Here is a 27,986-nt window from a genome sequence, read left to right on the forward strand (position 1 = left end):
GAGGGAATAGTATGAAACCTCTTGGACTTGGGTCACATATGAGTAGAGGAGCTCACCTTATGCTGTCAGCCATGACCTGGGGGATGAACACAACAGGTCCACCAGGCCTCCAATACCTAACAACCTGCTCCTGCCCAAGAAGAGCATGCCATTCATCCCTTGCTTTCCCTCCTCCACTCACACACACACAAACACACACACACACACACACATGATGAGGGGCACGGGGTGTGGGGCTGCTCCACTGGGATCATAATGTGGCCTGTCCCACATTGGCTTGCCCTGGTCTGCCCTGTGTTACCTTTGGGTACCTCCTGCCAAATGGCCAGTGGTATCAGGGATGAGGGCTGAGCCAATGTCTACAGCAACAGAAGAGCCTTTCACTCTGGGCTTTCGCCAGCCCAGTGCCTCTGCAATTCAGGACACAACAGCAGAACATCTTGTTCTCCTGAGTGTGTCTGGTCAAGTGAGTTGGATAGGGGGCTGTGGGTTCCTGGTGACCAGAGTTCTAAGTTCTGTTGGGGCTATCACCAAGAAAGTGAGGTCACTCTCTCAAGATTCCATTACCTGACCCATTCCTTCAAACAGACTACCCAAAGCCCCTGCTGGGCTGTTACTACTCACCCTTCTCCCCTATATCATCTCCTTAACTGTACACAGTGAGCCAGCACAGCGCTAGCCACAGCTCCCTGGAAATGTAATTAGGGTCCTAGCTTTGAGGAGACAGAGCTGAATTCAGACCTCCTTTTTCTGACCAGTTCTCTGTCCTGGAAACCTCATTGTGCCTCTCAAGTCCTTCCCAGTCTCCTAACATGTACAGTGGGGATCAGGCTAGAATCTGCTTCCTAGGGACATCGTCGGGCATATAGGAGATAATATCTATCACACCTGAGGGCTAGTGTCATGTATATCTAAGGCATAAACTTAGAGATGGAAGAATAGTGAGAAGGGGTGGGACACAGCTTGGGACACCACTCAAAACAGGCCTGGGTTCTGGCAATGTGATATTGGAACACTCACTTCTACCTTGGCCTCATTTTAATGTCAGAACCATGAGGGACTTAATGAACGAATTCCAGACACTGTCATCCTCTGGATTAAAACCTTTCAATTGTTTCCTGTTACATTTAGAATGAGACCCAAGTGCCTCATCTTAGTCTTTGAGGTGGGAAACCTCTACAGTGGCAGCCACTGGTCCCACCCTTGGTATACCCATCCTTTCCACATCGCTGTGTAACCACTGAGTCATTAGTTACTCGCTTCTGACTAATAGAATACAGCCAATGTGAAGGGATGCCATTTCTGTTTTAAACACAAGAAGTCTCTCACTTCCTTCTTACTCCCTCTCTTGTGTTCCACTTTTCTCTCTGTCTCTCTCTGTATCTCTGTCTCTCTCTCTGTCATATCCCTGAACTGGGGAATCAAGCACAGATATTTTGAGCTGCTCTATGTAGGGGCCCACCAAGGAGAGAACCGAAGCAGTGCCCAGGCAGACAGATAGAAAGGAACTTGTGCTCTGAGCCCAAACTGCATCCTGAATCCTTTGAGTGAACTTGGGAGCAAATCTTATGTCAGTTGAGCCTCAGTTGAGGCTGCAGCCTCAGCCTGTGAGACAGCTTGAGCACAGGAACAGAGCTAATACGTGCCTGGATTCTTCATCCACCAAACTTGAGATGTTAAATACTTGTAGTTGTTTGTTTGTTTGTTTGTTTGTTTTTTGAGGAAGATTAGCCCTGAGTTAACTACTGCCAATCCTCCTCTTTTTGCTGAGGAAGACTGGCCCCGAGCTAACGCCCATGCCCATCTTCCTCTGCTTTATATGTGGGACGCCTACAACAACATGGCTTTTGCCAAGCGGTGCCATGTCTGCACCCGGGATCCCAACTGGTGAACCCTGGGCCGCTGAGAAGCGGAACGTGCGAACTTAACCGCTGCGCCACTGGGACGGCCCCAAAATTCTTGTAGTTTTAAGATGCAACATATTGGAGCAATGTTTCCAGAGAGGAAGGGATAACTAACAGTCTACCAGGCCCCAAGATCTGGCCCTGCCCTCCTCCTGCTCCTCTCTCCTCCCAGGCTCTCCCCAGCCACACTGGCCATGCTTCTAACCTCCTCTTGTCAAACTCACTTCTGCCTGCAAGTCTCTGCACCAGTGATGTCTTCTCCCTGACACGCTGCTCCCAGACTTGTGCAGGGCTGGCTCCCTCTTGTCATTCTGGTCCCAGCAAATGTCACCCCAGTGAGGCCTTTCAGACCCTCCTACCCAGTGACACCCCCCACCCCCAGCCCTCCCTCATATCACCCTGCTTTATTTTTCAGTTAGCACTTACTCTTTCCTTTCATATGTTTTGCTTCTGTGCTTTTGTCCTTCTCTCCTCCAGACTGGTAGCTCCTGGAAGACAGAGACCACTTGGCCATTTTCAGCACTGGACTTGGACACTCCAAGGTACCTGGCATGGGATGAGTTCTCAGAGCATCATCTCTGAAGAAGTAAAAGGGAAGATCTTGGAGCTCTTCTTCCTTCCTCTGACCAGGTCGTTCCATAGAGATGATCACTAACAACAAGAGGTGCATGTTGTTTCCGAGGCAGGGGCATGGCCAGAATGACCTTTGCGTGACTGTTTCTGCTTCAGTCGCTCCAGGAAAGCTCAGGGGGCACCACTGACACAGGAGGCTGTCTTTCCCTGATGGCCAGCACTATAACGGCAGCCCCTGGCAGGAAGCTTTAGTTGGGTGACCTGGAGGCAGAGGCCCTCCAGAGTCCCAGGGGTAAAGGAGCAGGACCTGCAGGGTTTCAGGGCTGTGTAAGGGACCTCAGAAGACACTCTTGCCCTCTCTTTGCCTCTCTATTCTGCGGTGTCTAGTTTGCTCAAAAGTCGTCTTCACCTCAGCCAGGGCAGTGATTCCCCCTACTTCCAAATGAGGACTCCCAGGATCCGATTATGAGTGATCTTGCTCTCAGACCCCTGACTCTCAGTCCCTGGCTCTGCCGCATTCTGCCCTACCCCAAATCTTTAATCCCCGAGCTCCTCTCTGCCCTGAAGGACATTCAGGCAGTGAAAAGCATATACCCATTGTCCTCAGAGCACAGTGGGTCATTGGTAGAGAACCAAGGTCTACAGACTTTACAAGCATGCAGAACCCTTGGGACCAGCCACTGCAAGCACCCAATTTGTAGAGAAGGAAACAGACCTTCTCTCCTGTAGTCCTTGTCTATACTAGAGGATAGGGTGTGCTCAGCCCAGTTCCAGGGGCCCAGAGTGGTGGAGTGCAGGACCCTAGACCTTGTCCTCTGGAGACTACTGTGGAGATGGCCTCTGCCCAGGCAGGACGGTGGAAAATTTAAGGATCACCCTCATGCTATGGACCCCTGGACATGTTGGCAGGAGAATGGATGCCCTATTCCATTGCAGAGCTGTCTCAAGCCCCTTTCTTCTCTTTCCCTTGTCACTTACAGGGTCTATGCTCTTCTTAACTACCCTCCCATGGCCCCCAACTGTGAAGTTGGCTTCTGTTTGTGCATGCCTGTGCCTCATGAGGATACAGGAAGGAAAATGGCCCAAACTGGGAGGGGCTGGGCAGAGTTCACCGAGATCTTAGGGGCTGTCATTTCAAAATTAAATGTGATTGGAGGGGTTGAGCCAGTGTCCTCATTTTTCTTCTTGACTGTGCCCATGTACTGTTCTCTGGGCCAGTCCCTGCCCCTTTCTGGGCTTCAGTTTCCCAACTATACAAAGAGACATTGAATGCAGAACTTCATAAGTGCATGCACAGCAGGACACGTTGTCAGGCTCCATCAACACTGGATGGGCTGTTGGAGTGCCAGGTTCCAGTGGGCACAGGTGCATTGGCCTCCTAACATGGGTTGATGCTGGTGGACATGGAACAGGAGTGTCCAGGTCTCCTATCAAGGGCCCAGTGCTCACAAGTGGCCAGGTGCAGGCCCCAGGACAAAGAGTGCACCTGAGCCCTGCCTTGTCTCTGCACCAGCATATGCACTGCACCAGCTGTTCTGCTTATGAGTGAGTTCTTTGCCATCCCCACCTGCAACTTCTGAGCACCAACATCTTCTGGAGCCCCATAGGTGCCCCCAGTGCAGTCAGGTGGGTCCTCAGGGTGCTGGACCTGGTGGGCCTGCAGAGCCTGGAAAGAGAGAATCTCTTTTCTATTTTCTCTCTCAGCTTTGTCACATTTTTGAATTCAATAATTTTGTCATAGTATGACTGAGCTTGAGCATATTTTCATATATTTAGGGCTATTTATATATCTTTTCCCATAAACTTTGGGTTCATGTGTTTTGCCAATTTTTCTACAGTGTGTGTTCTTTTCCTTATTAATTTCTAGGAACTTTTTATATATTGGGGACATGAACCCTTTTGTGATATGAATTGCAAATATTTCTTCGCAGTTTATCATTTCTTCCTTGTTATTATGATGTTTTGCTTTGGCTCAGGTTTTTTTTTTTTAATGTTCTTGTTTGTTTTGCTATGTGTTGCTAAGATGTCACTTGTCTCCTAATTGATCTAAGATTCATACAATCGCAATAAAGTATCTCAGCAGATATCTTGTGGACACTGACAATCCAATTTCAGAATTTTCATTGAAATACAAGTGGTAGCATATAGTCAAGACAATCTTGAAGGAGAACACACTTGGAGGGCTTCCACTAGCCGGTGTGAAGTCTTAGTATAAAGCTACACTCATCAGGGCAGTGTGCTCATAGTGCAAGGATGGCCCCAAGGAGAAGTAGAAAGAATAGAGAGTCCTTCTGAGACTCACAGATATGAATATTTGTATGTGACAGAGGAGGCAGGCAGAGCACTGGGGAGAAGATAGTCTTCTCAGTCAATGGCTCGGGGGCACTGGCTATCCATACAGGAAAGAAATTCATCTTGACTTCTACCTCACACCATAAACAAAAGTCAGTTCCAGGTGGATTTTACAACCAAATGTGGATGTTTAAAACAGTGACATTTGCAGTAGATGACACAGGAGTATATTTTCATGATTTTGGGGCAGGCAAAGATTTCTTAGATAGGTCACAGTGTACACTAAACATGAAGACAAAAATCAATAAATTGGACCTGATTACAATTAAGAATGTCTCTTCATCAAAAGACACCTTCAAGAGAGCAGGAAGGCAAGAACAGAATGGGAATAAACATTTGCAATATTTTATCTGGAAAAATCTTCTTATAGGATATGTAACTAACTCCCACAAATTATTAAGAAAAAAAGACAATCTACCAGAAAAAATGGGCAAAATATGTGACTAGGAATTTTACAAAAAAGATAACCAAATGACCAACAAGTATTTGAAAAGGTGTATAACATCGTTACTTGTCAGGAAAATGCAAATTAAAACCACGATGTGATACCAATACACAGTGACTAACATAAAAACCACCAACAATACCAAGCATTGGTGTGGATAGAGTCACTGGGCTTTCATACACTGCTGTGGGTGACAGCTGCTACAACCACTTTCAAAAACTGTTAGGATCTCCTAAAATGGACTTACACATACTCTAGGACCCCAAAATTTTTCTCTTAGGTAGATACCCAATAGAAATGCCTACACATGTGCATGATTGCAAAAGAATGTTCGGAGCAGCGTTATTTGGTAATCCTCTAAACTTGAAACAACCCAAACTTGCATCAACAATAAAAGGATAAATAAAATGGGGTACATTTTTTAATAAGGTTATATGCTACAGAAATAAAAATGAACTACAGCCACATTCATAAATATGTTTGAAATTCACAAACGTAATGAAAGCAGCCTGACATAAAAGAGTAAGTTCTATATGATTCCATTTAAATAAAGTTCAAAAACAAGCAAAACTAATAAAGAAATAATAATATTTGCTACCCTTGGGGAAGAGAGGGCAGTGACTTGGGATGGGCACATGAGGGTCTCCTGGAGAGTTGGTAATGTTCTATTTCTTATAGGTACTGGTTAGCAGGTGTGTCTCCTTTGGATAATTCATTAAACTATACACTTAACGATTTCCATACTTTTAAGTGTGTATGCTATGGTTTAACACACAAATCCAATCAGTTGGATCCAGAACTTTCTTTTTTGGTTAGTCTCATGGCCAGATAGCATAGTGTTTGCTTCAAGACTCTGGAATTACATAGTGTAGACTCATATCCTGGATCTCAGCACTTCCTATTTCAGAGATCTTGGCTAAGTTACTAACTCTCCGAGCTCAAGGCTTCATCAGTAAAATGGGCTAATTATGGTACTTTTCTCATAGTTATTGATTATTAATATTAATAATCCTCTTTAATAAATATTAGCTCTTGGGGTGGTCTTTGTTGCTTTCTCTATGGACCATGGAGAAGATGGTCCATATGGAGAAGCTGGACGATGGCATGTGGAAGGAGGAGAATGATTAGGTTTGAGTCAAGAAACATTTTGAAGTTGAAGAGTAAGTGGAAAGATATGATTTTGGGGTGAAGGAAAAACAAACCAAAGGCTTGGCTTCACCCCTTCCACTTCCTATCTTGGGCTTCCTGCCCATCTCTAAACACAGAAGGTAGGCTAACTAGGTGACCTCTAGCTGATTAGTCTTTCCAGCTACATTGTAGAGTCAGCAGGGCAATGAAAATGTCACCCAAAAGCCAAACACAAATGTTCATGATTGATCCAAACTGAAACTCAAAGACCCAGAAACTTGGGAGTGAAAGGAGGTCAATTCCCAGAGGTGAGATTATGGGGTATTTTGTTTTCTCCATTGAATTTTTTCTATGTTCTAATTTTCTGTCACAAGTGTGCCTCTTAATCAGAACAAAACTCCAAACATGATATATCCATGCCTATATATTTATATCCATACATTTTAAAATATAAGCACCTGCCAAATTATAGATACCAGGAAGTAGAGCGGAGAGACCATCTGGGCAGGAAAACACTATTTCTGAGGTATAAGGACCAAGCCAGCACCTGCTTGGTCCTTATACCTCGGGTCAGGACAGGTCACCCTAGGTCAGGACAGAAGTGTCACTGACTCCTCATCATTCCTGGACATTTCCTACTTTGTATTGTGCTTTTCACCCCTGCCCTCAGTTACCTACACTTTTTATTTTTCAAGCTAAAATTAGTCCAATCTTCTGTTACAATATTTCACCTTGTTCATAAAACCCAGGACCAAAGAAGGAGAATAAAAGAGTTGTATACTCACTGTATATTTCTGAAACTAGTCTGGATGTAATGGTCACTTGCTCCAGGAAGTTGGCATAAGCAGCATTAATTAGCAATTGGAACAGGGATCCCTGCCAAGGGGAGGGATTCTCTGAGGAGCTGACTATCTCATATATATGGGAAACCCTCAGTCAGGTTCAGTGTCAACCACAAGTGTTTTCAGCTCTGACCATGCAGAACTCTGGCTGAGTGTGTGGGAAAAGATCCAAACTCTGGGAGAGTCAGACCAGGACATTCCTAGTATTCATGCATTTACCCAGGGAGTGCTCATTGTGTCTGAATTATGTACAAGACACTGTACTAAGGGCAATCGAAATGGAATCAAAATTAGTAAGTAATATGTGTGCTTCATGAAACACATTCCAGTTGGATTCTCTGAACTCCTGTATTTGATAGCAAACAATGTCCAGAGAGAGGAGGGGTGACAGTGAGTGAGGAAGGTGAGATGAGGGGTCAGGCTGAGTGGATGGGATACTTACTACTGGTATCGGACTGGAAGATTGGCTGGGTTTGGCCATGTGGAGACAGAAGGATCCCCACAGAGGAGGAGAATGAAGAAGGGCAGGTGGGCGGGGGGCATATGTAGGAAGAGTGAGGAGTTTGCTGAAGCAGAGAGAGTCGGGGTGGGAACCAGAGTGTGGGGGCCTCTGTGGTCAAGTAGGGACTGTGGGTTGGATTTGGTAGGAGCTGCAGAGTTGGGAGGGACTTTTGAGCAGAAGAGTGGGTAGGTCAGAGCTATTTTTTAGGAGGGTTCTGTGGCAGTGGTGGGTTGGATGAATGGAACTCAAATTGTTATATAAATGAGCCTTTCCATTATAATTCCATCCAAGCCTTGAGCCCTGAATTCTGAGCCCTCAATTTCTTTTAAACAGAGAAAGAGATGGTCTCCTTTAGAAAGACTTTCAGCTTCTGACTCCTTGATGTTCTGACGTAGATTCTAGCTCTGCACGGATTAGGGAAGGTGTTCGAAGTCAAGGCAGCTCAGAACTTGAAGTCATCTTCTCCTTCTTGCTTCTTGGTGATTTTCTGGGATTTTTTGTATTCGTCTTTATATCTGTTTAAAGATTTCATGAACAATAAGTGTCTGCTGAGAGTGGAGCTGTAGGCATTGAATTCTTTCAGTATGATCACTAGGGACTCAATTACTTCCTTTGTCAGGAGAATGTGAAAACATTCTTACCTGTGAGGTAAGTAGGCGAGACCCCTGTTTATGTGGGGCTTGGCTGAGTGTGAGAGACCCCAGCCAAAAGCCACACCCTAATCCCACTGAGCGGGCTGGAACCTGGCATTTGGCTCTACCCAGCACTGCTGAGTGTGTTTCCTTTCAAAATAACAGTCCTTGGTTGGTTTTGCAATTTTTCTGATCATGCAAAACATATATGCTTTTTGTAGAACATTTGGTAAACACACATGAGAGCGGTTTCTGCTTGTTGTGATATGAGTTTCCATTTCCTGTCCACTGTCCTAATCCTGTCCTTGAACTTTACCTATATCATCCCATCAAACCCTCCAGTGCCCCAAGGCCCAGATACTTCCCTCTTTCCCAGGTAGGAGACCAAGGCTCAGGAGTTACCCATTTGCCTCAAGTTATGCTTCTGATTCTAAGTACTGCAAGCAATTGGCAGTGCAATTCCATTTCTGTGGATGGTCTTTACAGAATTAGTTGTACAAAGACACAAACACACTAGGAAGTTCACAGAGAACTATTTTTCATGTTGAGAGATTAAAACCAATCTTAAAAAGCCAATCAGTTGGGGGATGGTTAAATCTTTATGAAGCATCCATATTAATGAATTCTTTTTTCATTGAGGTAAACTTAGTTTATAATGCTATGTAAATTTCAGGTGTACATTATATTTCGACTGCTGTATAGACTACATTGTGTTCATCATCAAAAGTCCAGCTGCTAGTTGTCACCATACAGATGTGCCCCTTTACACCTTTCACCCTCCCTCCATCCCCCTTCTGCTCTGGAACCACCAATCCATTCTATCTACGTATTTGTTGTTGTTTTATCTTCCACATGAGTGAAATCACACAATACTTGGCTTTCTCCTTCTGACATTTTGCTTAGCATAACCTCAAGGTACATCCATGTTGTTGCAAATGGCAAGATTTCAGATTTTTTTAATGGCTGATTTTATTTTTTTATGGGTGCTAGTATTCCATTGTGTGTATATATATATATATACCACATTTTGTTTTGGCTGAGGAAGATTCGTCCTGAGCTAACATCTGCTGCCAATCTTCCTCTTTTTTCTTTTAATTGAGGAAGATTAGCCCTGAGGTAACATCTGTGCCAATCTTCCTCTACTTTATATGTGGGTCGCTGCCACAGCATGGCTTGAGTGGTGTAGGTCTGTGCTTGGGATCCAAATCCATGAACCCAGAATGCTGAAGTGGAGAGCGTCGAACTTAACCACTATGCCATGGGGTGGGCCCTGTACCTTTTTTTAAAAAAAATTATTTTATTGAGATCATAATGGCTTATAACATTGTGTAAATTTCAGGTGTACATTATTATATTTAGCTTCTGTATAGACCGCATCATGTTCACCACCAGTAGTCTAGTTTTATCTGTCACTGTACATATGTGCCCTTTTACCCCTTTTGTCCTCTCTTCACCTCCTTCCCCTCAGGTAACACAAATCTGTTGTCCTTATCTATGCATTTGTTTATCTTCCACATATGAGTGAAATCATACAATATTTGTCTTTCTCTGTCTGACTTATTTTCTTAGCATAATACCCTCAAGGTCCATCCGTGTTATTGAAAATGGGGCAATTTTGTCTTTTTTATGGCTGAGTAGTATTCTATTCTATATGTATATATACACAAACCAAATCTTTTATGCATTCATCCCTTCATGGGCACTTGGTTGCTTCCACATCTTGGCTATTGTGAATAATGCTGTGATGAACATAAGGGTGCATATATCTTTTTGAATTGTTGATTTCATGTATTTTGGATAAATACCCAGTAGTGGAATAGCTGGATCATATGGTATTCCTATTTTTAATTTTTTGAGAAATCTCCATCCTGTTTTCCATAGTGGCTGCACCAGTTTGCATTCCCACCAGCAGTGTATGACTGTTCACTTTTCTCTACATCCTCTCCAACACTAGTTATTTCTTGTCTTGTTAATTATATCCATTTTGATGGGTGTGAGGTGATATCTTATTGTAGTTTTGATTTGCGTTCCCCTCATAATTAGTGATGTTGAACATCTTTTCATATGCCTGTTGGCCATCTGTATATCTTTGGAAAAATGTCTGTTCATATCCTCTGTCCATTTCTTGATTGGGCTGTTCATTTTTTGGCTGTTGGGTTGTATAAGTTCCTTATATATTTTGGAAATTAACCTTTTGTCAGATATATGATTTGCAAATATTTTCTCTCATTTGGTGGGTTGTCTTTTGGTTTTGTTGATGATTTCCTTTGCCTTGCAGAAGCTTTTTAATTTTATGTAGTCTCATTTTTTTTTTTTCCATTTGCTTCCCTTGCCTGAGTAGACATGGTATTTAAAAAGACACTGCTAAGAGTGATGTCAAAGAGCATAGTGCCTGTTTTTTTCTGGGAGCTTTATGGTTTTAGGTCTCACATTCAAGTCTTTAATCCATTTTGAGTTAATTTTTGTGTATGGTGTAAGATGATGGTCTACTTTCGTCCTTTTGCATGTGGCTGTCCAGTTTTCCCAAAACCATTGTTGACGACACTTTCCTTTCTCCGTCATATGGTCTTGGCTACTTTGTCGAAAATGAGCTGTCCATAGATGTGTGGGTTTATTTCTGGGCTCTCAATTCTGTTCCATTGATCCTTATGTCTTTTTGTGCCAGTACCATGCTGTTTTGGTTACTATAGCTTTGTAGTATATTTTGAAATCAGGGAGTGTGATACCTCCAGCTTTGTTCTTTTTTTCTCAGGATACCTTTGGCTATTTGGGGCCTTTTGTTGTTCCATATAAATTTTGGGATTTTTGTTCTATTTCTGTGAATAATGTTATGACTTTGAGACAGCATCGATCTGTAGATTGTTTTAGGGAGTATGGACATTTTAACTATGTTAATTCTTCCAGTCCAAGAGCATGGACTGTCTTTCCATTTCTTTGTGTCTTCTTCCATTTCTTTCAACAATATTTTACAGTTTTCAGTGTACAGATCTTTCACCTCTTTGGTTAAGTTTATTCCTAGATATTTTATTCATTTTGTTGCAATTGTAAATGGGATTACATTCTTAATTTCTCTTTCTGCTAGTTCATTATTAGTGTATAGAAATGCAGCTGATTTTTGTATGTTGATTTTGTATCTTTCAACTTGACTGTATTCACTTATTATTTCTAAAAGTTTTTTAATGGATTCTTTATGGTTTTCTATATATATATACACAAAATCATGTCATCTGCAAATACTGACAGTTTCACTTCTTCCTTTCCAATTGGATCCCTTTTATTTCTTTTTCTTGCCTAATTGCTCTGGCTAAGACCTCCAATACTATGTTAAGTAACAGTGGTGAAAGTGAGCATCCTTGTCTGGTTCCTGCTCTTAGAGAGACTGCTTTCAGTTTTTCTCCATTGAGGATGATATTAGCTGTGGTTTGTCATATATAGCCTTTATTATGTTGAGGTACTTTCCTTCTACACCTATTTTATTCAGAGTTTTTTTTTTTTATCATAAATGGATGCTGTATCTTGTCAAATGCTTTTTCTGCATCTATTGAGATGATCATGTGATTTTTATTCTTCATTTTGTTAATGTGGTGTATCACATTGATTGATTTGTGGATGTTGAACCATCCCTGCATTCCTGGAATAAATCCCAGTTGATCATAGTGTATGAACTTTTCAATGTATTGTTGTATTTGGTTTCCTAATATTTTGCTGAGGGTTTTTGCATCTATGTTCATCAGCAATTTTGGCCTGTAATTTTCCTTTTTTGTGTTGTCCTTGTCTGGTTTTGGTACCAGAGTAATTTTGGCTTTGTAGGATGAGTTAGGAAGCTTCCCTTCCTCTTCAATGTTTTGGACGAGTTTGAGAAGGATAGCTATTAAGTCTTCCTTGAATGTTTGGTAGAATTCACCAGGGAAGCCACCTGGTCCTGGACTTTTATTTTTTGGGAGGTTTTTGATTACTGTTTTGATCTCCTTACTGGCAATTGGTCTGTTCAGATTCTCTATTTCTTCTTGATTCAGTTTTGGAAGGTTGTATATTTCTAAGAATGTGTCTATTTCTTCTAGATTATCCAATTTGTTGGCGTATAGTTTTTCAATGTATTCTCTCATAATCTTTTGTATTTCTGTAGTATCCATTGTAATTTCTCCTCTCTCATGTCTAATTTTATTTATTTGAGCCTTGTCTCTTTTTTCTTAGTGAGTCTGGCTAAGCGATGGTCAATTTTGTTTATCTTCTCAAAGAAGCAGCTCTTTGTTTCATTGATCCTTTTTACTGTTTTTTTGTTTCAATTTCATTTATTTCTGCTCTAATTTCTATTATTTCCCTCCTTCTGCTGACTTTGAGCTTTTTTGTTCTTCTTTTGCTAATTCTGTTAGGTGTGGTTTGAGATTGCTTGTTTGAGATTTTTCTTGATTGTTAAGATAGGCCTGTGTTGCAATGAATTTCCCTCTTGTGTGTACATATTTTGTTGAGTCCAAAGAAAATGTTCAAAGGTAAAGTTGTGGGTATGTATATATGCGTGTGTGTACTTGTATCCACATTTTAACTTTAAATAAACATACACACATATAAATACACAAACACGGCCTCATTTATAATCTCATATTTTATGTTGAAAGGAAACTTGAGAGAAAGTAGGAGATGATAGAAATCAAAAGAATGAATGTTTGAATTGACATGAAATTAAAAGAGAATAAAAATATAGACACAAAAATTTAAATTAAACATAGACATAAATTTAAATTATAAATTACTTTTCTATTCTTAATGCCTCAAAGGCATCAAAATCTGAAGCACATTTACTTTGGTGCATGAGAAATTCTCCATTAACTAAAGAGACTGAATGCCTCCAAATTGATTCCAATTTCTTCTACTTATGGTGCGATTACAGCAGAGTATGCCTTTCTCCAGGGGAAGCTAAATGAATGAATTGATATGCTTAATCTCAGTTTCCTGAATAAAATTTTATTGGATAAATGTTTCTATTCAATTCCTAATGCTAATGTAAAATTACCACACTGGTGACTTAAAACAAACACATTTATGCTCTTACAATTCTGGGGGTCAAAAGCCTGAAATGGGTCTCATTGAGCTAAAATCAAGATGCTTGCTTGGCTGGGTTCCTTCTGGAGGCTACAGGGAAGAATCAATTTACTTTCCTATTCCAAGCTCATATTATAGTACAAAAATATCTAAAGATATTTCTTATAAATAACAAATATTTCATAATGAGGGAGAGCTCTTAACTTGTGATATAAATGTGAAATTTCCTAATTGTTTTGGAAATGTGTCACGAAGCCAAGGTATGTGGCACTCAAGGTTTATATCAAAGGAACTTAGTTCTACCCTTTGTCAAAAAGGAAAATAGCAATTCTATGTAAATATCAGGGACTGTGTCTCCACCACAAGTCGATAGTTTGAAGATTCAAGGGATCTAATCCAGATGGGTTGCTCAGTCTTAGACTTTGGAGAAAGTTTTAAATCAGGATTGAGATAAGGGACTGCTGCAACGTTAGACTTCTGGAAGCCAGCAGAAATCATGAGAAAGAACTAATAAAAACTGAATTCACTTAATTCTAACCTGGTCTAATGGGAACACAAAATTTAGAGACAAACTTTTCTTCTCTTCAGACTAGTTTCCCATGGAGAAATCAGATGTCTGGAGGTTGGGGTAACAAGAAGGAAATGTGACAAATAAGCAGACATAAGGAGCTGTAAATATCTCCTCTGCTGTAGTCTCTTGGTGTGTGCACATGTGGGCCGGAGCAGACCTGGTTGTTGCTTTTGGAGTTCTAAGTTTGGCTGGGGGACTGATGCTTCACTCCTTTCTGCTGTCTTGTCTGGGAGAGAGCTTAAGTCTCCATCATCAATCATCCAAAAGGAATTCGGACTTCCACACAGTGGAGACCTTCCCTTCAGACTACCCATCCAGGTGAGTCTGAGAGCCTAGTATGTACTGAAAGAAGGGGTCAGAGAGAATCACCTGACAGCTGCCAGCCTAGCCCAGAGCCTAGAGATCTCTATAGTTGTCTCCTTGTCTGATTAAGTAAATATGAATTTATTTATGATGGAAAAAAGGGAAGTGAACTTTGAACTCACAACACATGGGTAATTGTTGATAATTAGGAGATGGAAGTCCTGTTAGGGGAGGGAATGGGAGGCATAAAGTGCTTCCAGTAAAAGTAGAACATATCCAAGGAGCTGTGAAATTAAAAGGAGTAGAAAAATAGGGTACTATGCATGGAAGAATGTCCAGTGCAATGAGGACATTTCTTTTTTATATTTAAGATGGGGTATATTCAAATATGTTTCCATATTGATAGGAAAGATCTAGACCAGTGTATTGCTTGTGAATATTGCCTTGCAATAGTAATTCATGAGACATGCATTTCATGGTATCTTCTTTCACTCTGGGTATTCACATAAAAAAGTTTTTATTTGATAGGTAAAAAATGGTATGCTAAATCCTTTATTTTGCAATTATTTCATTACCCGTGACCAGAATATATTTGTGGGTTACTTATTCATGTATTTTCTTTATTGTAAAATTGTCTGTACAAATGCTTTACATTTGTATAATGGGGTCAGAGGGTTTTTATTCCTGTTTTTGGTTGCATTCTTCCAAACAAGGAATTGAAGTTTTTTTCACCAATTTTGCTGTTAGTCATTGAGTTCTTTTATGTATGTATAGATGTATATGCAGGGATTTGTGGGTGTTTATTAATAAAGTGAAGTCAAATCTATCACTCAGTCATTTTGTGTCCTCTCTATTGTTTTTTTAGATTTTTCTTCTTTTTTTCTGAGGAAGATTCGCCCTGAGCTAACATCTGTTGCCAATCTACCTCTTTTTGTATATGAGCTGCCACCACAGCGTGGCCACTGACAGATGAGTGGTGTAGGTTCACACCCAGGAACTGAACCCAGGCCACCAAAGTGGAACACACCAAACTTAACCAGTAGGCCACCAGGGCTGGCCCTAGATTTAATTTTTTTTTTTTTTGCTGAAAGAATTTAGCTGTCACTTTAATATTCTTCACTTGCAAATCCTTTCTATAAACAAAAAAAAGAAGTGAATGTTCTTCTGTATACTTAGTGCTAATAAATCACCCTTTACACATATTGCCAACTAGTTTTCACATTCTGTCATTTCTTATTCCTTTTGGCCTTAGATCTATTTCTAAAAGTGGCATCGTATTTAACTGTAATCTTGAAAGCATGTTCTTTACCTCTGACTAAGAATTACCTCTGCCTCCCATAAGCATATTTGAATCCACATAGCTTTATATAAGATGAAATTATAACTTAGATGCTGCTTCCTCTGAATTTTAAAAGCCCTTCTATTATATTCTTTTATTTCCAAGTAATTGGAAATTTATTCTGGAATTAGTGACCCATATTCATATCACTAAATTATATTTTATGTTTTTATATAGGGAAGTTTTAGACTGTCATTCAATTTTGTTTCCTACAACTGTTTTGATACCACTATACTTAACCTTATTTCATTCCTACTGACAATCTTTATTGCATAAGGTTTTAGCTTTTTAAAAAACTTCTCTTCCTGTGCTATGCATGTGTACATACTCATATACTTTTATACAAAATCATGAACAGTATCTTGTACCCATCATAAATCGTCTTTTTGTTTCAGTGCAGTCTTTTTTCTCTTTTTCTTTTTATGTTAAAACTCTTATTCTCCACCACAGGCAATGCTGTTCCCCCAGGGGACATTGAACAGTGTCCAGAGACATTTTTGGCTGTCACATGGGGAGTTGTCAGAAGAGGCCAGGAATGCTCTAAACATCCTCCAATACACAGGATACAACCCACCAAAAAGAATGATCTGATCCAGAATGTTGATAGTGCCAAGACTGAGAAAACTTGAGTTAAAAAAAAGTCTGTATTTTAATATTTATAGCTGGCTTCAGGTGGTTTCCCAAATGTGTAACACTTCACATTTCTGCCACCAAAATTAGAGAATCTTCTTCTGCTACCTGTTTAAAAATTTCACCCCCATTAAATGAGAGAGATCTTTACGTTGTCTCACAGGCTGATGGATGTGAAAGAGATTTCTTGTTGTTTCCTGAAAGTATTACTCAATTTGGGCAAATATTCATACATTTGATCACCACGTTCATTATTATGCACCCATCATTACTATATGTCCATGAATTATATGCCTATGGTTCTACAGTTACTAGCGTTTCAAGTAATTTTTACAAATTATGGTTTATTGACTTTTGGTTGGATATGTTGTCCATAAAAAAGTTTGAAATTTTATATAGTTAAACATGTATACTTCTGATTTTCTTGCCTTAATTATGATGGATTTACCTACTTAGCTTTTATATGTATTTTTTTAAACATGTTCACCTACAATGTACTGTTTCCCTTTACATTGAGGTCCTTAACCCCTCTGAATTTTTTAAGTCATGTGAGATAGGGAACCCCTTCCTTTTGTTCCAGATGGCTAGCCATTTATGGTAGCTTTTATGAAATAATCAACCTTTATGCTCTAAATTGAAGTATACCATGTCATATATTAAATGTCCATATGTACTAAGATAAATTCAACAAATAACAGAGTATCTGCTACATGCCAGAGAGTTCTAGGTACATTTGATGTTATATTCTCTTATGTCAAGGTCTTTGATAAATTAATTATTGATTCATATTGATATTGTTCAATTACTGTTATTTTACATCATATTTCAGTTAGTTTTCAATGTTCCATTCAATTTTGTATAATACAGTTGTATAAACCACTCTATTTAACTGGTTTTATTATCTATGCCAATCCTTTTATTTCATGACTCCTCATTTTCTTAAATTTTTTTCTATACAAGTGCGCATATATTCACATACCACTTTGGAAAACTGCAGTGAACAATGCAAGGAAGGCCTTTCTTCTTTAGTACTTACATTATACCGGTAAAGTCACAGTACAATGACATAAATGTGTGTATGACATAATGTCCTCAGGCATAAAGCTTATGGAGAAATTTATTCAGAGTCAGAGGATGGATTACCATGGCATGTGCAGAATTTTATAGAGTATTTGTCAAAAAAAGAGATCAAAACTCAAAGCCCAGGAAAAAGAAAGAAGCCACATTAGAAAAGTGAAAGGACATGGCTCACACTATAAGATTGTATAAAATCCAATTGTTCAAATAAATATGAAATAGGCAGAGAAAAAACAAGTCTTCTACTGCATCATAAATAACATGTCCAACTTTTGTTGCTCTTTGCATATTTCCTTTGGTAAAGTGTTGGTTTATTCTCTTAGCACATTTTTCTCTTGGAGTGTTCAGTTGTAAGGTGATTGACACCATAAGGATGTCACTACTTTTGTCTTCTGGTCAAATTTATTTTTGCTCCTTTATTATTTTTGCTGATCATCAAGGTCATATCAGGTTGGTGTATTTATTATAATATGTCTTTCAATGAAGACTCCTCTTTGAGATATGTGTTTGATAATCATTTTGTCAGTGACCAAGGTAGGCATTGTGAGCACCAAGCTGAAAGAGAAAAGGATCCCACTGGTATGTTAAAGTCTATATTATGAAGAAGAGCAGTTAAGATGGTGATATACAATGAAATGTCAAACAGAAAAGTGAAAAACAGTGGTCTCACAATTTTTTCTATTGTAAAATTATAGAAATTGCCTTGGTCGTCAAGTGTAGTTTTTTCCATAGGAGTAGTACAACTCATGACATTGCTTCTAGTAAAACAAAAGAAAAATTATTTGGTATGATATACATCATTTGAGAAAAATTATTCTGAATAAATCCATATTGTCGCATTAGGTAAATGGGAATTTCCAAATATTTCTGATCCATGGTTGGAAACAAATTTGGCCAATTAGGATAACAACAAAGAGAAAGCTGTTGGATATCAGAGAGAGCAGAAAGCTTAGTAAAGTGAGTTACATAAATCGAGTAGAGAAGTCAAGGTCAAAGAAATGGAAATTCCAGGAAACAAAGAAAGAGCAATATTCTTCACAGTCTGATCAAATAATCACCATTTCTGAATCTGAGGCTTTGACCTCTGCAATCATGGGACTTCTTCAGTCCTAAGATAATTTTGTGGTTTCCTTCACAAAGAAGGCTTTCAGGGCCCTCTTTATGTCTTTATTCCTCAAACTGTAGATGAAGGGGTTCAGCATGGGTGTGACCACAGTGTACATCACTGAGGCTGTTGCACTTGAGTGTGAGCTGTGAGTAGCAGCTGAGCTAAGGTATACACCTAGCATTGTACAATAAAATAGGGAGACAACTGAGAGGTGAGATGCACAGGTGGAAAATGCTTTATACTTCCCTTGAGCTGATGAGATTCCACGTATGCAGGAAACTATCTTAGAGTATGAGTAAAGGATACCAGCAAAAGGACCACCACCCATCAGGACAGCTGCAAAATACATCACCATGTTATTAATAAATGTGTCAGAACAGGCAAGTTGGACCATCTGATTCAGTTCACAGAAAAAGTGAGGGATTTCCAAGTTGGTACAGAAGGAAAGCTGCAACACCATTAAGCTTTGTAACAAGGAATTCAGGATACACATGATCCAGGACACCAGAACCAGCAGTCCACAGAGCCGGAGGTTCATGATGACTGTATAGTGCAGGGGATGGCAGATGGCCACAAACCGGTCATAGGCCATTACTGTCAGGAGAAAGATGTCCAACACTGCAGAGAGTGTGAAAAAATAAATCTGCGTGATGCAATCTTCATAGGTGATAGCTTTACTCTCTGTCTGGATGTTCCACAGCATCTTTGGGATGGTGGTGGAAGTGAAACAGATGTCTACAAAGGACAAGTTGGAGAGGAAGAAGTACATGGGTGTGTGGAGGTGGGAGTCTGAGATGGTGGCCAGGATGATGAGCAGGTTTCCAAACACAGTGATCAGGTACATGGAGAGGAAAAGCCCAAATATGAGAGGTTGCAATTCTGGTTCTTCTGAAAATCCCAAGAGAAGAAATTCTGAAATTTGTGTATCATTGCCTGGTTCCATGTGATTGAGGTGACTTCCAGGAAAGAGGAAATAACATGACTACTTTTCAAACAAACTTGCATTACTCACATATTTGAAATTCTACAATTTATATTCTACCATCAAGAAATTAATTTTAATATTTTGTGTATTCATCTGGTTCCTTTTAGGGTATCCTCCATACCACCTATGGTATGGAATTCTTATTCCAGTCAGCTTTCCCCCTAAGTAATCATGTTTTCTACAGTTTTAATGAGAAATTCTTCATGTATTTCAGGAATATATATTTTTCTTTCTTTCTTTCTTAGTTCTCTATTTTTTTAATTGCAGTAACATTGGATTATAACATTATATAGCTTTCGGATGTACATCGGCCATTTGTGACAATATGGATGGACCTTGAGAGTATTTCAGGAATACATTGAGTGCTGTCCATGAGGCACTATCTAGGCAATAAGTATAGGGTGCTGAAGAACAAAAGTCCTTGCAATTCATTCATGGAGAAAGAATATATAAGTAAGCAATAAAATTATATAACATTCATATGGTAACAAGTGGTATAAAGAAAAGGAAAACAGATATAAAGAAGAGAATGATTAGAGTGTTCTATTTTTCATGAGTATTTAGGCAAGATATGCAAACAAGGTGACATGTGAACAGAGACTTCAAGTAAGAGGGAGAGAAATGCAAGGTTGTGTGGGGAAGTGAATGCCTTGTAGAGAGAATGGCTGGTGTGAATACCCCGAGGAAGGTGCTTATTTCAAATGTTCAAGTCAAAAAAAGTGAAGCCAGTGTTGCAAGGTGAATGAGCATGAGTAAGAGTGAGGGGAGATGGTGTCAGACATGTTGAGGAGTGAAGTGGCCTCTCTGCTGCTGCTGAAACCTCAAGGCACAGGGACTCCCTCATCCATACTACCTCATTCACTTTATTAATCTTGTTGCAAAGGCATCCCATGAATTGAAATCGATCCCCTCCTTAGTACCTTCTTTTGATTGAATACTGGCCCCTGTATTGTAAGAATCACCTTAGAATGTATGAGTCCTTCTACCCGTGTTCTGCGGACTGCTCACACTACACAAGTCACACACACAGCACACCATGGCCTCTTGGGTTGTGTTATTTCCTTGTTTTTCTCAGCGTCATCTATGCTAGGAATAGATACAACCCAAGCTGGCCAGGTCAATGATCTTTCCCAGTATAATGTAGAAATGATTCCCAGAAATTCCAATTCTTAAGCCTCCCACAGACAAATAAACTCGGTGCTCCACATTAGGATGACTATTTTTTGCCATGTATTTAAACAAACATAAAAAAATCTGTTCAATAAATGGAGAAACAGAGTGAGAGGAATGAAATGGATGAGGAGGAAAAAAGGTCTATGAGCTCAGATGGTCCCTGGGAGACTGTGAGGAAGCATAATCTCCCTTGGTTCTGGCAGCGTTCCAACCCTGATTACATTCCTTTGATGCCCAGCAAAAATAATAAGAGGACAAAAATTAACTTGTCCAAAAGACAAAAGTAGTGATATCGTTATGGTGTCAAACACCTTACATATTGTGCACCCAAGAGAAAATGAGCAAAGGGATAAACCAGTACTTCACAAAAGAAAATGTATACAATATAACGAAGTTGGGCATTTTTAGTATCAAGCACAAGTCTTGCTTTTCTTGTGCCTTATTCCATAATTATTTGACCAATTAGTTTTTGTATGGTCCGATAGGGGATGAGATTAGCCCATCTCTCTCTTTTCTTATGTGGCATCTTTTCTTTGTTACTTTTGGGCTTTGGGTTTTGATCTCTCTTTTGACAAACCCAATGGGCACACTCTAATCTTGTTTCTAGACTTTATCCAATGTGCAAAGGCCTATCAGACTATACTTTCTAAATCCTGCACATGCCGTGACAATGCTACCTTTTTATACTGAATAAGATTCTTCATATGATTACACCTGAGGACATTACATCATATACACATTTATTTCATTGTGATGCATGATCCAAAAGAGCAGGGACTTTTCACTCTGTTCACTTTTCTATTTTTCACAAAGGTATGTGAGTATATGTTCACTTGTACAGAGACAAATCTAAGAATATGAAAAGTGATAAAATGAAACAAGTGAACAGATAATAAAACCAAGTTAAAATGAGTAAATTTTTTTTAAAGATTGGCACCTGAGCTAACACCTGTTACCAATCTTCTTTTTTCTTCTTCTCCCCAAAGCTCCCCAGTAGGAGGTTGGATATTGTAGCTGCAAATCCTCTGGTTGTGCTAAGTGGGATGTCACCTCAGCATGGCCTGATGAGTGGTGCCATGTCCATGCAAGGTTGTATTTCAATTTAGTTATAAAAGCCTAGATTGTTAAATAAAAGCTTACATAAATGACTATCTGTTTGGAAGAACATGAAATTAGTCCCCTCTCTCAGACATTTTACAAAAAAATCAGAGGGATTACAATCTCAGTGTAACAGTACCCAATACATTTTAGATGAACATCTCAAAAAAAATACATAAAAATATACAGGTGGGCCAAACCATCTTCAATAAAGAAAGAAACTCAGTAGTAAGAGGATAGACATATTTAAATAAAATTAAAATTCTGTATGGTCAAAAATATGCTCCAAAAATCAGTTGAGAAACAATGATCTGTAGAAATCATTTGAAATGGTGGTAACTGTAGGAAAAAATGGGCAAATATGATATGGGAATGTAAAAGTAATAGGTGAATCAAAATGGTGGTCAAATATATGAAGTTTGGTGAAACTGAGTAATAGTTTAAGAAAACAACAAGAAGTCTGTTTCATACCCATCAGCCTGGGAAAAAAAATAAAGAGCTGTCACATTGATTGGGGTTGGAACTTTAAACTGGTTACAAAAGGGTTACTCTGTTAGTTTGCTGGCAGAGAAGTGTTACAAGGTTCAAAAACAACCTGAACACGCCTATAAATATTACAAATAATGATATTCATCAACTCGAGTTTTTTCAGTCTCAGGACTATTGACATTCTGGGACAGATTATCCTCTGTGAAGAGGTGTGTCCTATACATTAAAGAATGTTTAGAGCATCTCCGGCCACCACTCATGACTCTCCAGTGTGACAGCCAAATATGCCTTTGGACATTCCTCAATGTGCCCTGGGCGACAAAATTGCTCCCTTTTAGTACTACAGTTTAAATTTAACAATATTAAATTTTTTTAAGCATTGATATACTAGCAATTTAGTGATAAAGAATAGGAAAGATCATCAAAAGTGTGAGTAGCACAGCTACACTATGAAATATTATGCAGCCACTGAAATAAATGCATTAATTAATTAAGCAAAGAAACACAGCGATCTCTTCCTTCTGGACTAGGTTCAATTGGCTTTCAGGTGACAACAGGTGAATGTTCTTGGCTTCCATTCTGTCTGACCTTCTCATGCAAGGTCAACTGGGTTGTTGGACTCACCTGGATGGAAACTCTAAGAAAAAGGTCTCTGTAGGGAAGTCTGAATTCCTTCCTGGATAGTTATTGATGGAGACTAGAGCTCTGTCCCCAGACAAGACAGCAGGAAGGAATAAGGCATCAGTCCCCCAGCCCGAAACAGGACTCCAAACAAACAGAAACCATGTTCCCTCTATCCCAAGTTTACACACACTGAGAGACTGAAGATGAGGAGATATTTACAGCTCCCCATATCTGCTCATTAGGCACATTTCCCTCTTGTTACCAAAACCTCTAAGCACATGATTCCCCTGTGGAAAACTGTTTTAGACAGAAAGAAAATTTTCCTAATGGTTCTCTACTCCCAAGAGATCAGTTAGGAGTCAAGTGAATCCAGTTTTTTTTTCACTCCTCCGTGAACTTGCCTTCCTTCCAGATCTCTAAATCTCCTATCACTTAATCTCAGCCCGGAGTTAAAGTTCTCTCCAAGATGAAGACTGAGGAACCTATCTGGATTAGGTCTTTTGTGTCTTCAAAGCATTGACTTATGGTGAGGGCAAAACCCTGACATCTCTAGAAAATTTCTGTTTTCCTTTTTAACAGAGAGAGAATTGTGTTTCTTTCTCTTTCTTTCTTTCTTTTCTTTTTCTTTCTGTCTCTTATTTTTAAAAATTATTTCAGAGTTTACATTGGCTTATAATTTTTGTAAATTTCAGGTGTACCTTATTCTATATCAGTTTCTGTATAGATTGCATTGTATTCTCCAACAATAGTCTAGGTTTTATCTGTCACCATACCTATGTGCCCCTTTACCTAAACTTTTCACCCTTCCCCTACCTCCTTCCCTTCTGCTAACCACTAATCTGTTTTCCTTACTCGTGTGTTTATCTTCCACATATGAGTGAAAACATACAGTGTTTGTCTTTCTCTGTCTGACTATTTTGCTTAGCATAATACACTCGAGGTCCATCTATCTTGTTGCAAATGGGACAATTTTGTCTTTTTTTTAAGGCTATGTAGTTTTCCATTGTATATATGTGTGTGTGTGTGTGTGTGTATATGTATACATATGTACCACATCTTCTTTATCCATTCATCTGTTGATAGGCACTTGGGTTGCTGCCATATCTTGGCTATTGTGAATAATGACGTGGTGAACATAGGAATTCATAAATCTCTTTGAATTGTTGATTTCACGTTTTTTTGGATAAATACTCAGTAGTAGGATAGCTGGATCATATGGTATTCCTATTTTTAACTTTTTGAGAAATCTCCATACTGTTTTCTGTAGTGTTGTACCCGTTTGCAGTCCCACCAGCACTGTATGAGGGTTCCCTTTTCTCTACATCCTCTCCAACGCTAGTTATTTCTTGTCTTATTAATTATAGCCATTTTGATGGGTGTGAGGTGATATCTCATTGTAGTTTTGATTTGCATTTTTTTACTAATTAGTGATGTTGAACATCTTTTAATGTGCCTAGTGGCCATCTGTTTATCTTCTTTGGCAAAATGTCTGTTCATATCCTTTTTGATTGCGTTGTTCATCTTTTCGTTGCTGAGTTGTATAAGTTCCTTATATATTTTGGAAATTAACCCCTTGTTGGATATATGATTTGCCATTTTTTTTCTCCCATTTGGTGCGTTGGCGTTTTGTTTTGTTGATGATTTCCTTTGCCTTGCAGTAGCTTTTTAGTCTGATGTAGTCCCATTTGTTCATTCTTTCTTTTGTTTCCCTGCCTGAGTAGACATGGTATTCAAAAAGATACTGCTAAGACCGATGTCAAAGAGTATACTGCCTATATTTTCTTCTAGGAATTTTATGGTTTCAGGTCTTATGTTCAAGTTTTTAATCCATTTTGAGTTAATTTTTGTATATGGTGTAAGATAATGGTCTACTTTCATTCTTTTGCATGCGGCTGTCCAGTTTTCCTAACACCATTTATTGAAGAGACTTTCCATTTGCCATTGCATGTTCTTGGCCCCTTTCTGGAAAGATAGCTGTTCATAGCTATGTGGTTTTGTTTCTGGACTTTCAATTCTGTTCCACTGATTTGTGTGTCTATTTTTGTCACAGCACCATGCTGTTTTGATTACTATGGCTTTGTAGTATAATTTGAAGTCAGGGATTGTGATACCTCCAGCTTTGTTCTTTTTTTTCCTCAGGAGTGCTTTGGCTATTCGGGGCCTTTTGTTGTTCCATATAAATTTTAGGGTTCCTTGTTCTGTTTCTATGAAGAATGTCATTGGGATTCTGATTGAGATTGCATTGAATTTGTAGATTACTTTAGATAACATGGACATTTTAAGTATGTTTATTCTTCCCATCCATGAGCATGGAATATCTTACCATTTCTTTGTGTCTTCTTTGATTTCTTTCAATAATTTCTTATAGTTTTCAGTGTATAGGTCTTTCACTTCCTTGGTTAAATTGATTCCTAAATATTTTATTCTTTTTGTTGCAGTTGTAACTGGATTTGTATTCTTGACTTTTCTTTCTGCTAGTTCATTATTAGTGTATAGAAATGCAACTGATGTTTGTATGTTGATATTATATCCTGCAACTTTACTGTATTTCTTGATTATTTCTAATGGTTTTTCGGTAAGTTCTTCAGGGTTTTCTATATATAGAATCATGTCATCTGCAAAGAGTTTCACCTCTTCCTTTCCAGTTTGGATCACTTTTTATTTCTTTTTCTTGCCTAATTGCTCTATCCAAAACATCCAGTAATATGTTGAATAAGAGTTGTGAGAATGGGCATCCTTCTCTTGTTTCTGTTCTCACAGGAATTGCCCTCAGTTTTTCACCATTAAGTATGATGTTCCCTTGTTTTTGTCTTATTATGTTGAGGCATTTTCCTTCTATGTTCATTTTATTTAGAGTTTGATCATAAATGGATATTGGATCTTGTCAAATGCTTTTTCTGCATCTATTGAGATGATCATGTGATTTTTATTCTTCATTTTTTTAATGTGTTGTATCACATTGATTGATTTGTGGATGTTGAACCATCCCTGCATCCCTGGAATAAATTCCAGCTGATCGTGGTGTGTGACCCTTTTAATATATTGCTGTATTTGGTTTGCTAATATTTTGCTGAGGGTTTTTGCATCTATGTTCATCAGCAATTTTGGCCTGTAATTTTCCTTTTTTGTGTTGTCCTTGTCTGGTTTTGGTATCAGGGTAACATTGACATTGTAAAATGAATTAGGAAGCATCCCATCCTCTTCAATTTTTCAGAATAGTTTGAGAAGGATAGGAATTAAATCTTCTGTGATTGTTTGGTAGAATTCATGAGAGAAGTTGTCTGGCCCTGGACTTTCGTTTTATTGGAGGTTTTTGATTGCTTTTTCATTCTCTTTGCTTGGGATTTGTCTATTCTGATTTTCTATTTCTTCTTGATTCATTGTTTTAAAAATTGAGATTCATAATAGTTTACATCGTTGTGAAATTTCAGTTGTACGTTATTTCTGGTCTGTCACCACGTAAGTGCTCTCCTGCATCCCCTGTGCCCACTCTCCACCTCCCTTCCACTGGTAACCACCGAACTATTTTTTTTGTCCATGTGTTTGTTTATATTCCACATATAAGTGAAATCATATGGTGTTTGTCTTTCTCAGTCTGGCTTATTTCGCTTAGCATAATACCGTCTAGGTCCATCCATGTTGTTGCAAATGGGATGATTTTGCGAGAGGTTGTATGATTCTTAGAATTTATCCATTTCTTCTAGGTTATCCTGTTATTGGTGTATAGCTTTTCATAGTATTCTCTATAATTCTTTATATTTCTGAGGTGTCCATTGTAATTTCTCCTCTTCCATGTCTAATTTTATTTATTTGAGTTCTCTCTCTTTTTTTCTTAGTGAGTCTGGCTAAGGCTTGCCAGTTTTGTTTATCTTTTCAAAGAATCAGCTCTTGGTTTCATTGATTCTTTCTGTTGTTTTTTTAGTCTCTATTTTATTTCTGCTCTGATTTTATTATTTCCTTCCTTCTATCGACTTTGGGATTTGTTTGTTCTTCTTTTTCTAGTTCTGTTGCGCATAGGCTAAGCTTGTTTATTTGAGATTTTTCTTGTTTCTTGATGTAGGTGTGTATTGCTATACATTTCCCTCTTAGAACTTCTTTTGCTGCACCCCATAAGTCTTGTTATGTTGTGTTTCCATTTTCATTAGTCTCCAGGTATTTTTTGATTTCTCCTTTGATTTCTTCATTGATCCAACAGTTGTTCAGTAGAGTGTAGTTTAATCTCCACATATTTGTGATTTTCCCAGCTTTTCTCTTGTAGTTTATTTTGAGTTTCATAGCATTGTGGTCAGAAAAGTTGTTTGATATGATTTCAATCTTCTTAAATTTATTGAGGGTTGCTTTCTTTTCCAGCGTATGGTCTATCTTTGAGAATGTTCCAAGTGTAATTGAGAAGCATGTGTATTCTGCTGTTTTTGGATGTAATGTTCTAGATATATCTATTAAGCTCATCTGGTCTAGTGTTTCATTTAAGGCCACTGTTTCCTTGTTGACTTTCTGTCTGGATGGTCTGCATGCTGATGTAGTTGGGGTGTTAAAGGCCCCCTGCTATTATCGTGTTGCTGTCAATTTCTCCCTTTGGGTCTGTTAGTTGTTGCTTTATATACTTTGGTGCTTCTGTGTTAGGTGCATAAATATATTAATAAGTGTTATGTATTCTTAGTGGAATGTCCCTTTTATCACCATACAATGGCCATCTCTGTGTCTTGTTATCTTTTTTATCTTGAATTTGGCTTTGTTTGATATAGCTATGGCTACATCTCCTTTCTTTTACTTGCCATTTGCCTGGAGTATCATCTTCCATCCCTTCACTCTGAGCCTATGTTTGTCTTTAGAGCTGATATGTGTTTTCTGGAGGTAGCATATTATTGGGTCTTGGTTTTTAATCCATCCAGCCACTCTATGTCTTTTGATTGGAGAATTCGATCCATTTACATTTAGAGTGATTATTGATATATGAGAGCTTAATACTGCCATTTTATCTTTTGTTTTCCAGTTGTTCTATATCTCCATCATTTCTTTTCCCTTGAATTTCTGTCTGCCATTTCAGTTTGGTGGTTTTCTGTGATGGTTTTTCTCTTTATTTATGATTTGTGACTCTGCTCTGATTTTTTTATTTTGTTGTTACTGTGAGGTTTGTATATAAGTTGTCATAGAGGAGATCGTCCATTTTC

General features: G+C 38.8%; 1 protein-coding gene and 1 long non-coding RNA gene across 5 annotated transcripts in view; one reads left to right on the forward strand and one right to left on the reverse strand.

Moving 5' to 3' along the window:
* Positions 1-27,986, forward strand: part of LOC106782338 (uncharacterized) — a 209,607-nt gene that overhangs the window by 46,702 nt on the left and 134,919 nt on the right. For 2 of the 4 annotated variants that reach the window (XR_011430494.1, XR_011430491.1), the window contains one exon: positions 2,382-4,581. The exons of the other annotated variants lie outside the window; for them this stretch is intronic. This is a non-coding gene — a long non-coding RNA (uncharacterized lncRNA). Of the gene's footprint in view, positions 1-2,381; positions 4,582-27,986 lie in introns of those variants that run through there. 4 annotated transcript variants of the gene reach the window in all.
* Positions 18,448-19,389, reverse strand: OR7A96 (olfactory receptor family 7 subfamily A member 96). The gene has a single exon (NM_001390922.1). It carries the CDS (start codon positions 19,387-19,389, stop codon positions 18,448-18,450), a length of 942 nt encoding a protein of 313 aa, NP_001377851.1.

This window comes from Equus caballus, chromosome 21 (assembly GCF_041296265.1).
Source record: "Equus caballus isolate H_3958 breed thoroughbred chromosome 21, TB-T2T, whole genome shotgun sequence".
Classification (NCBI taxonomy): domain Eukaryota; kingdom Metazoa; phylum Chordata; class Mammalia; order Perissodactyla; family Equidae; genus Equus; species Equus caballus.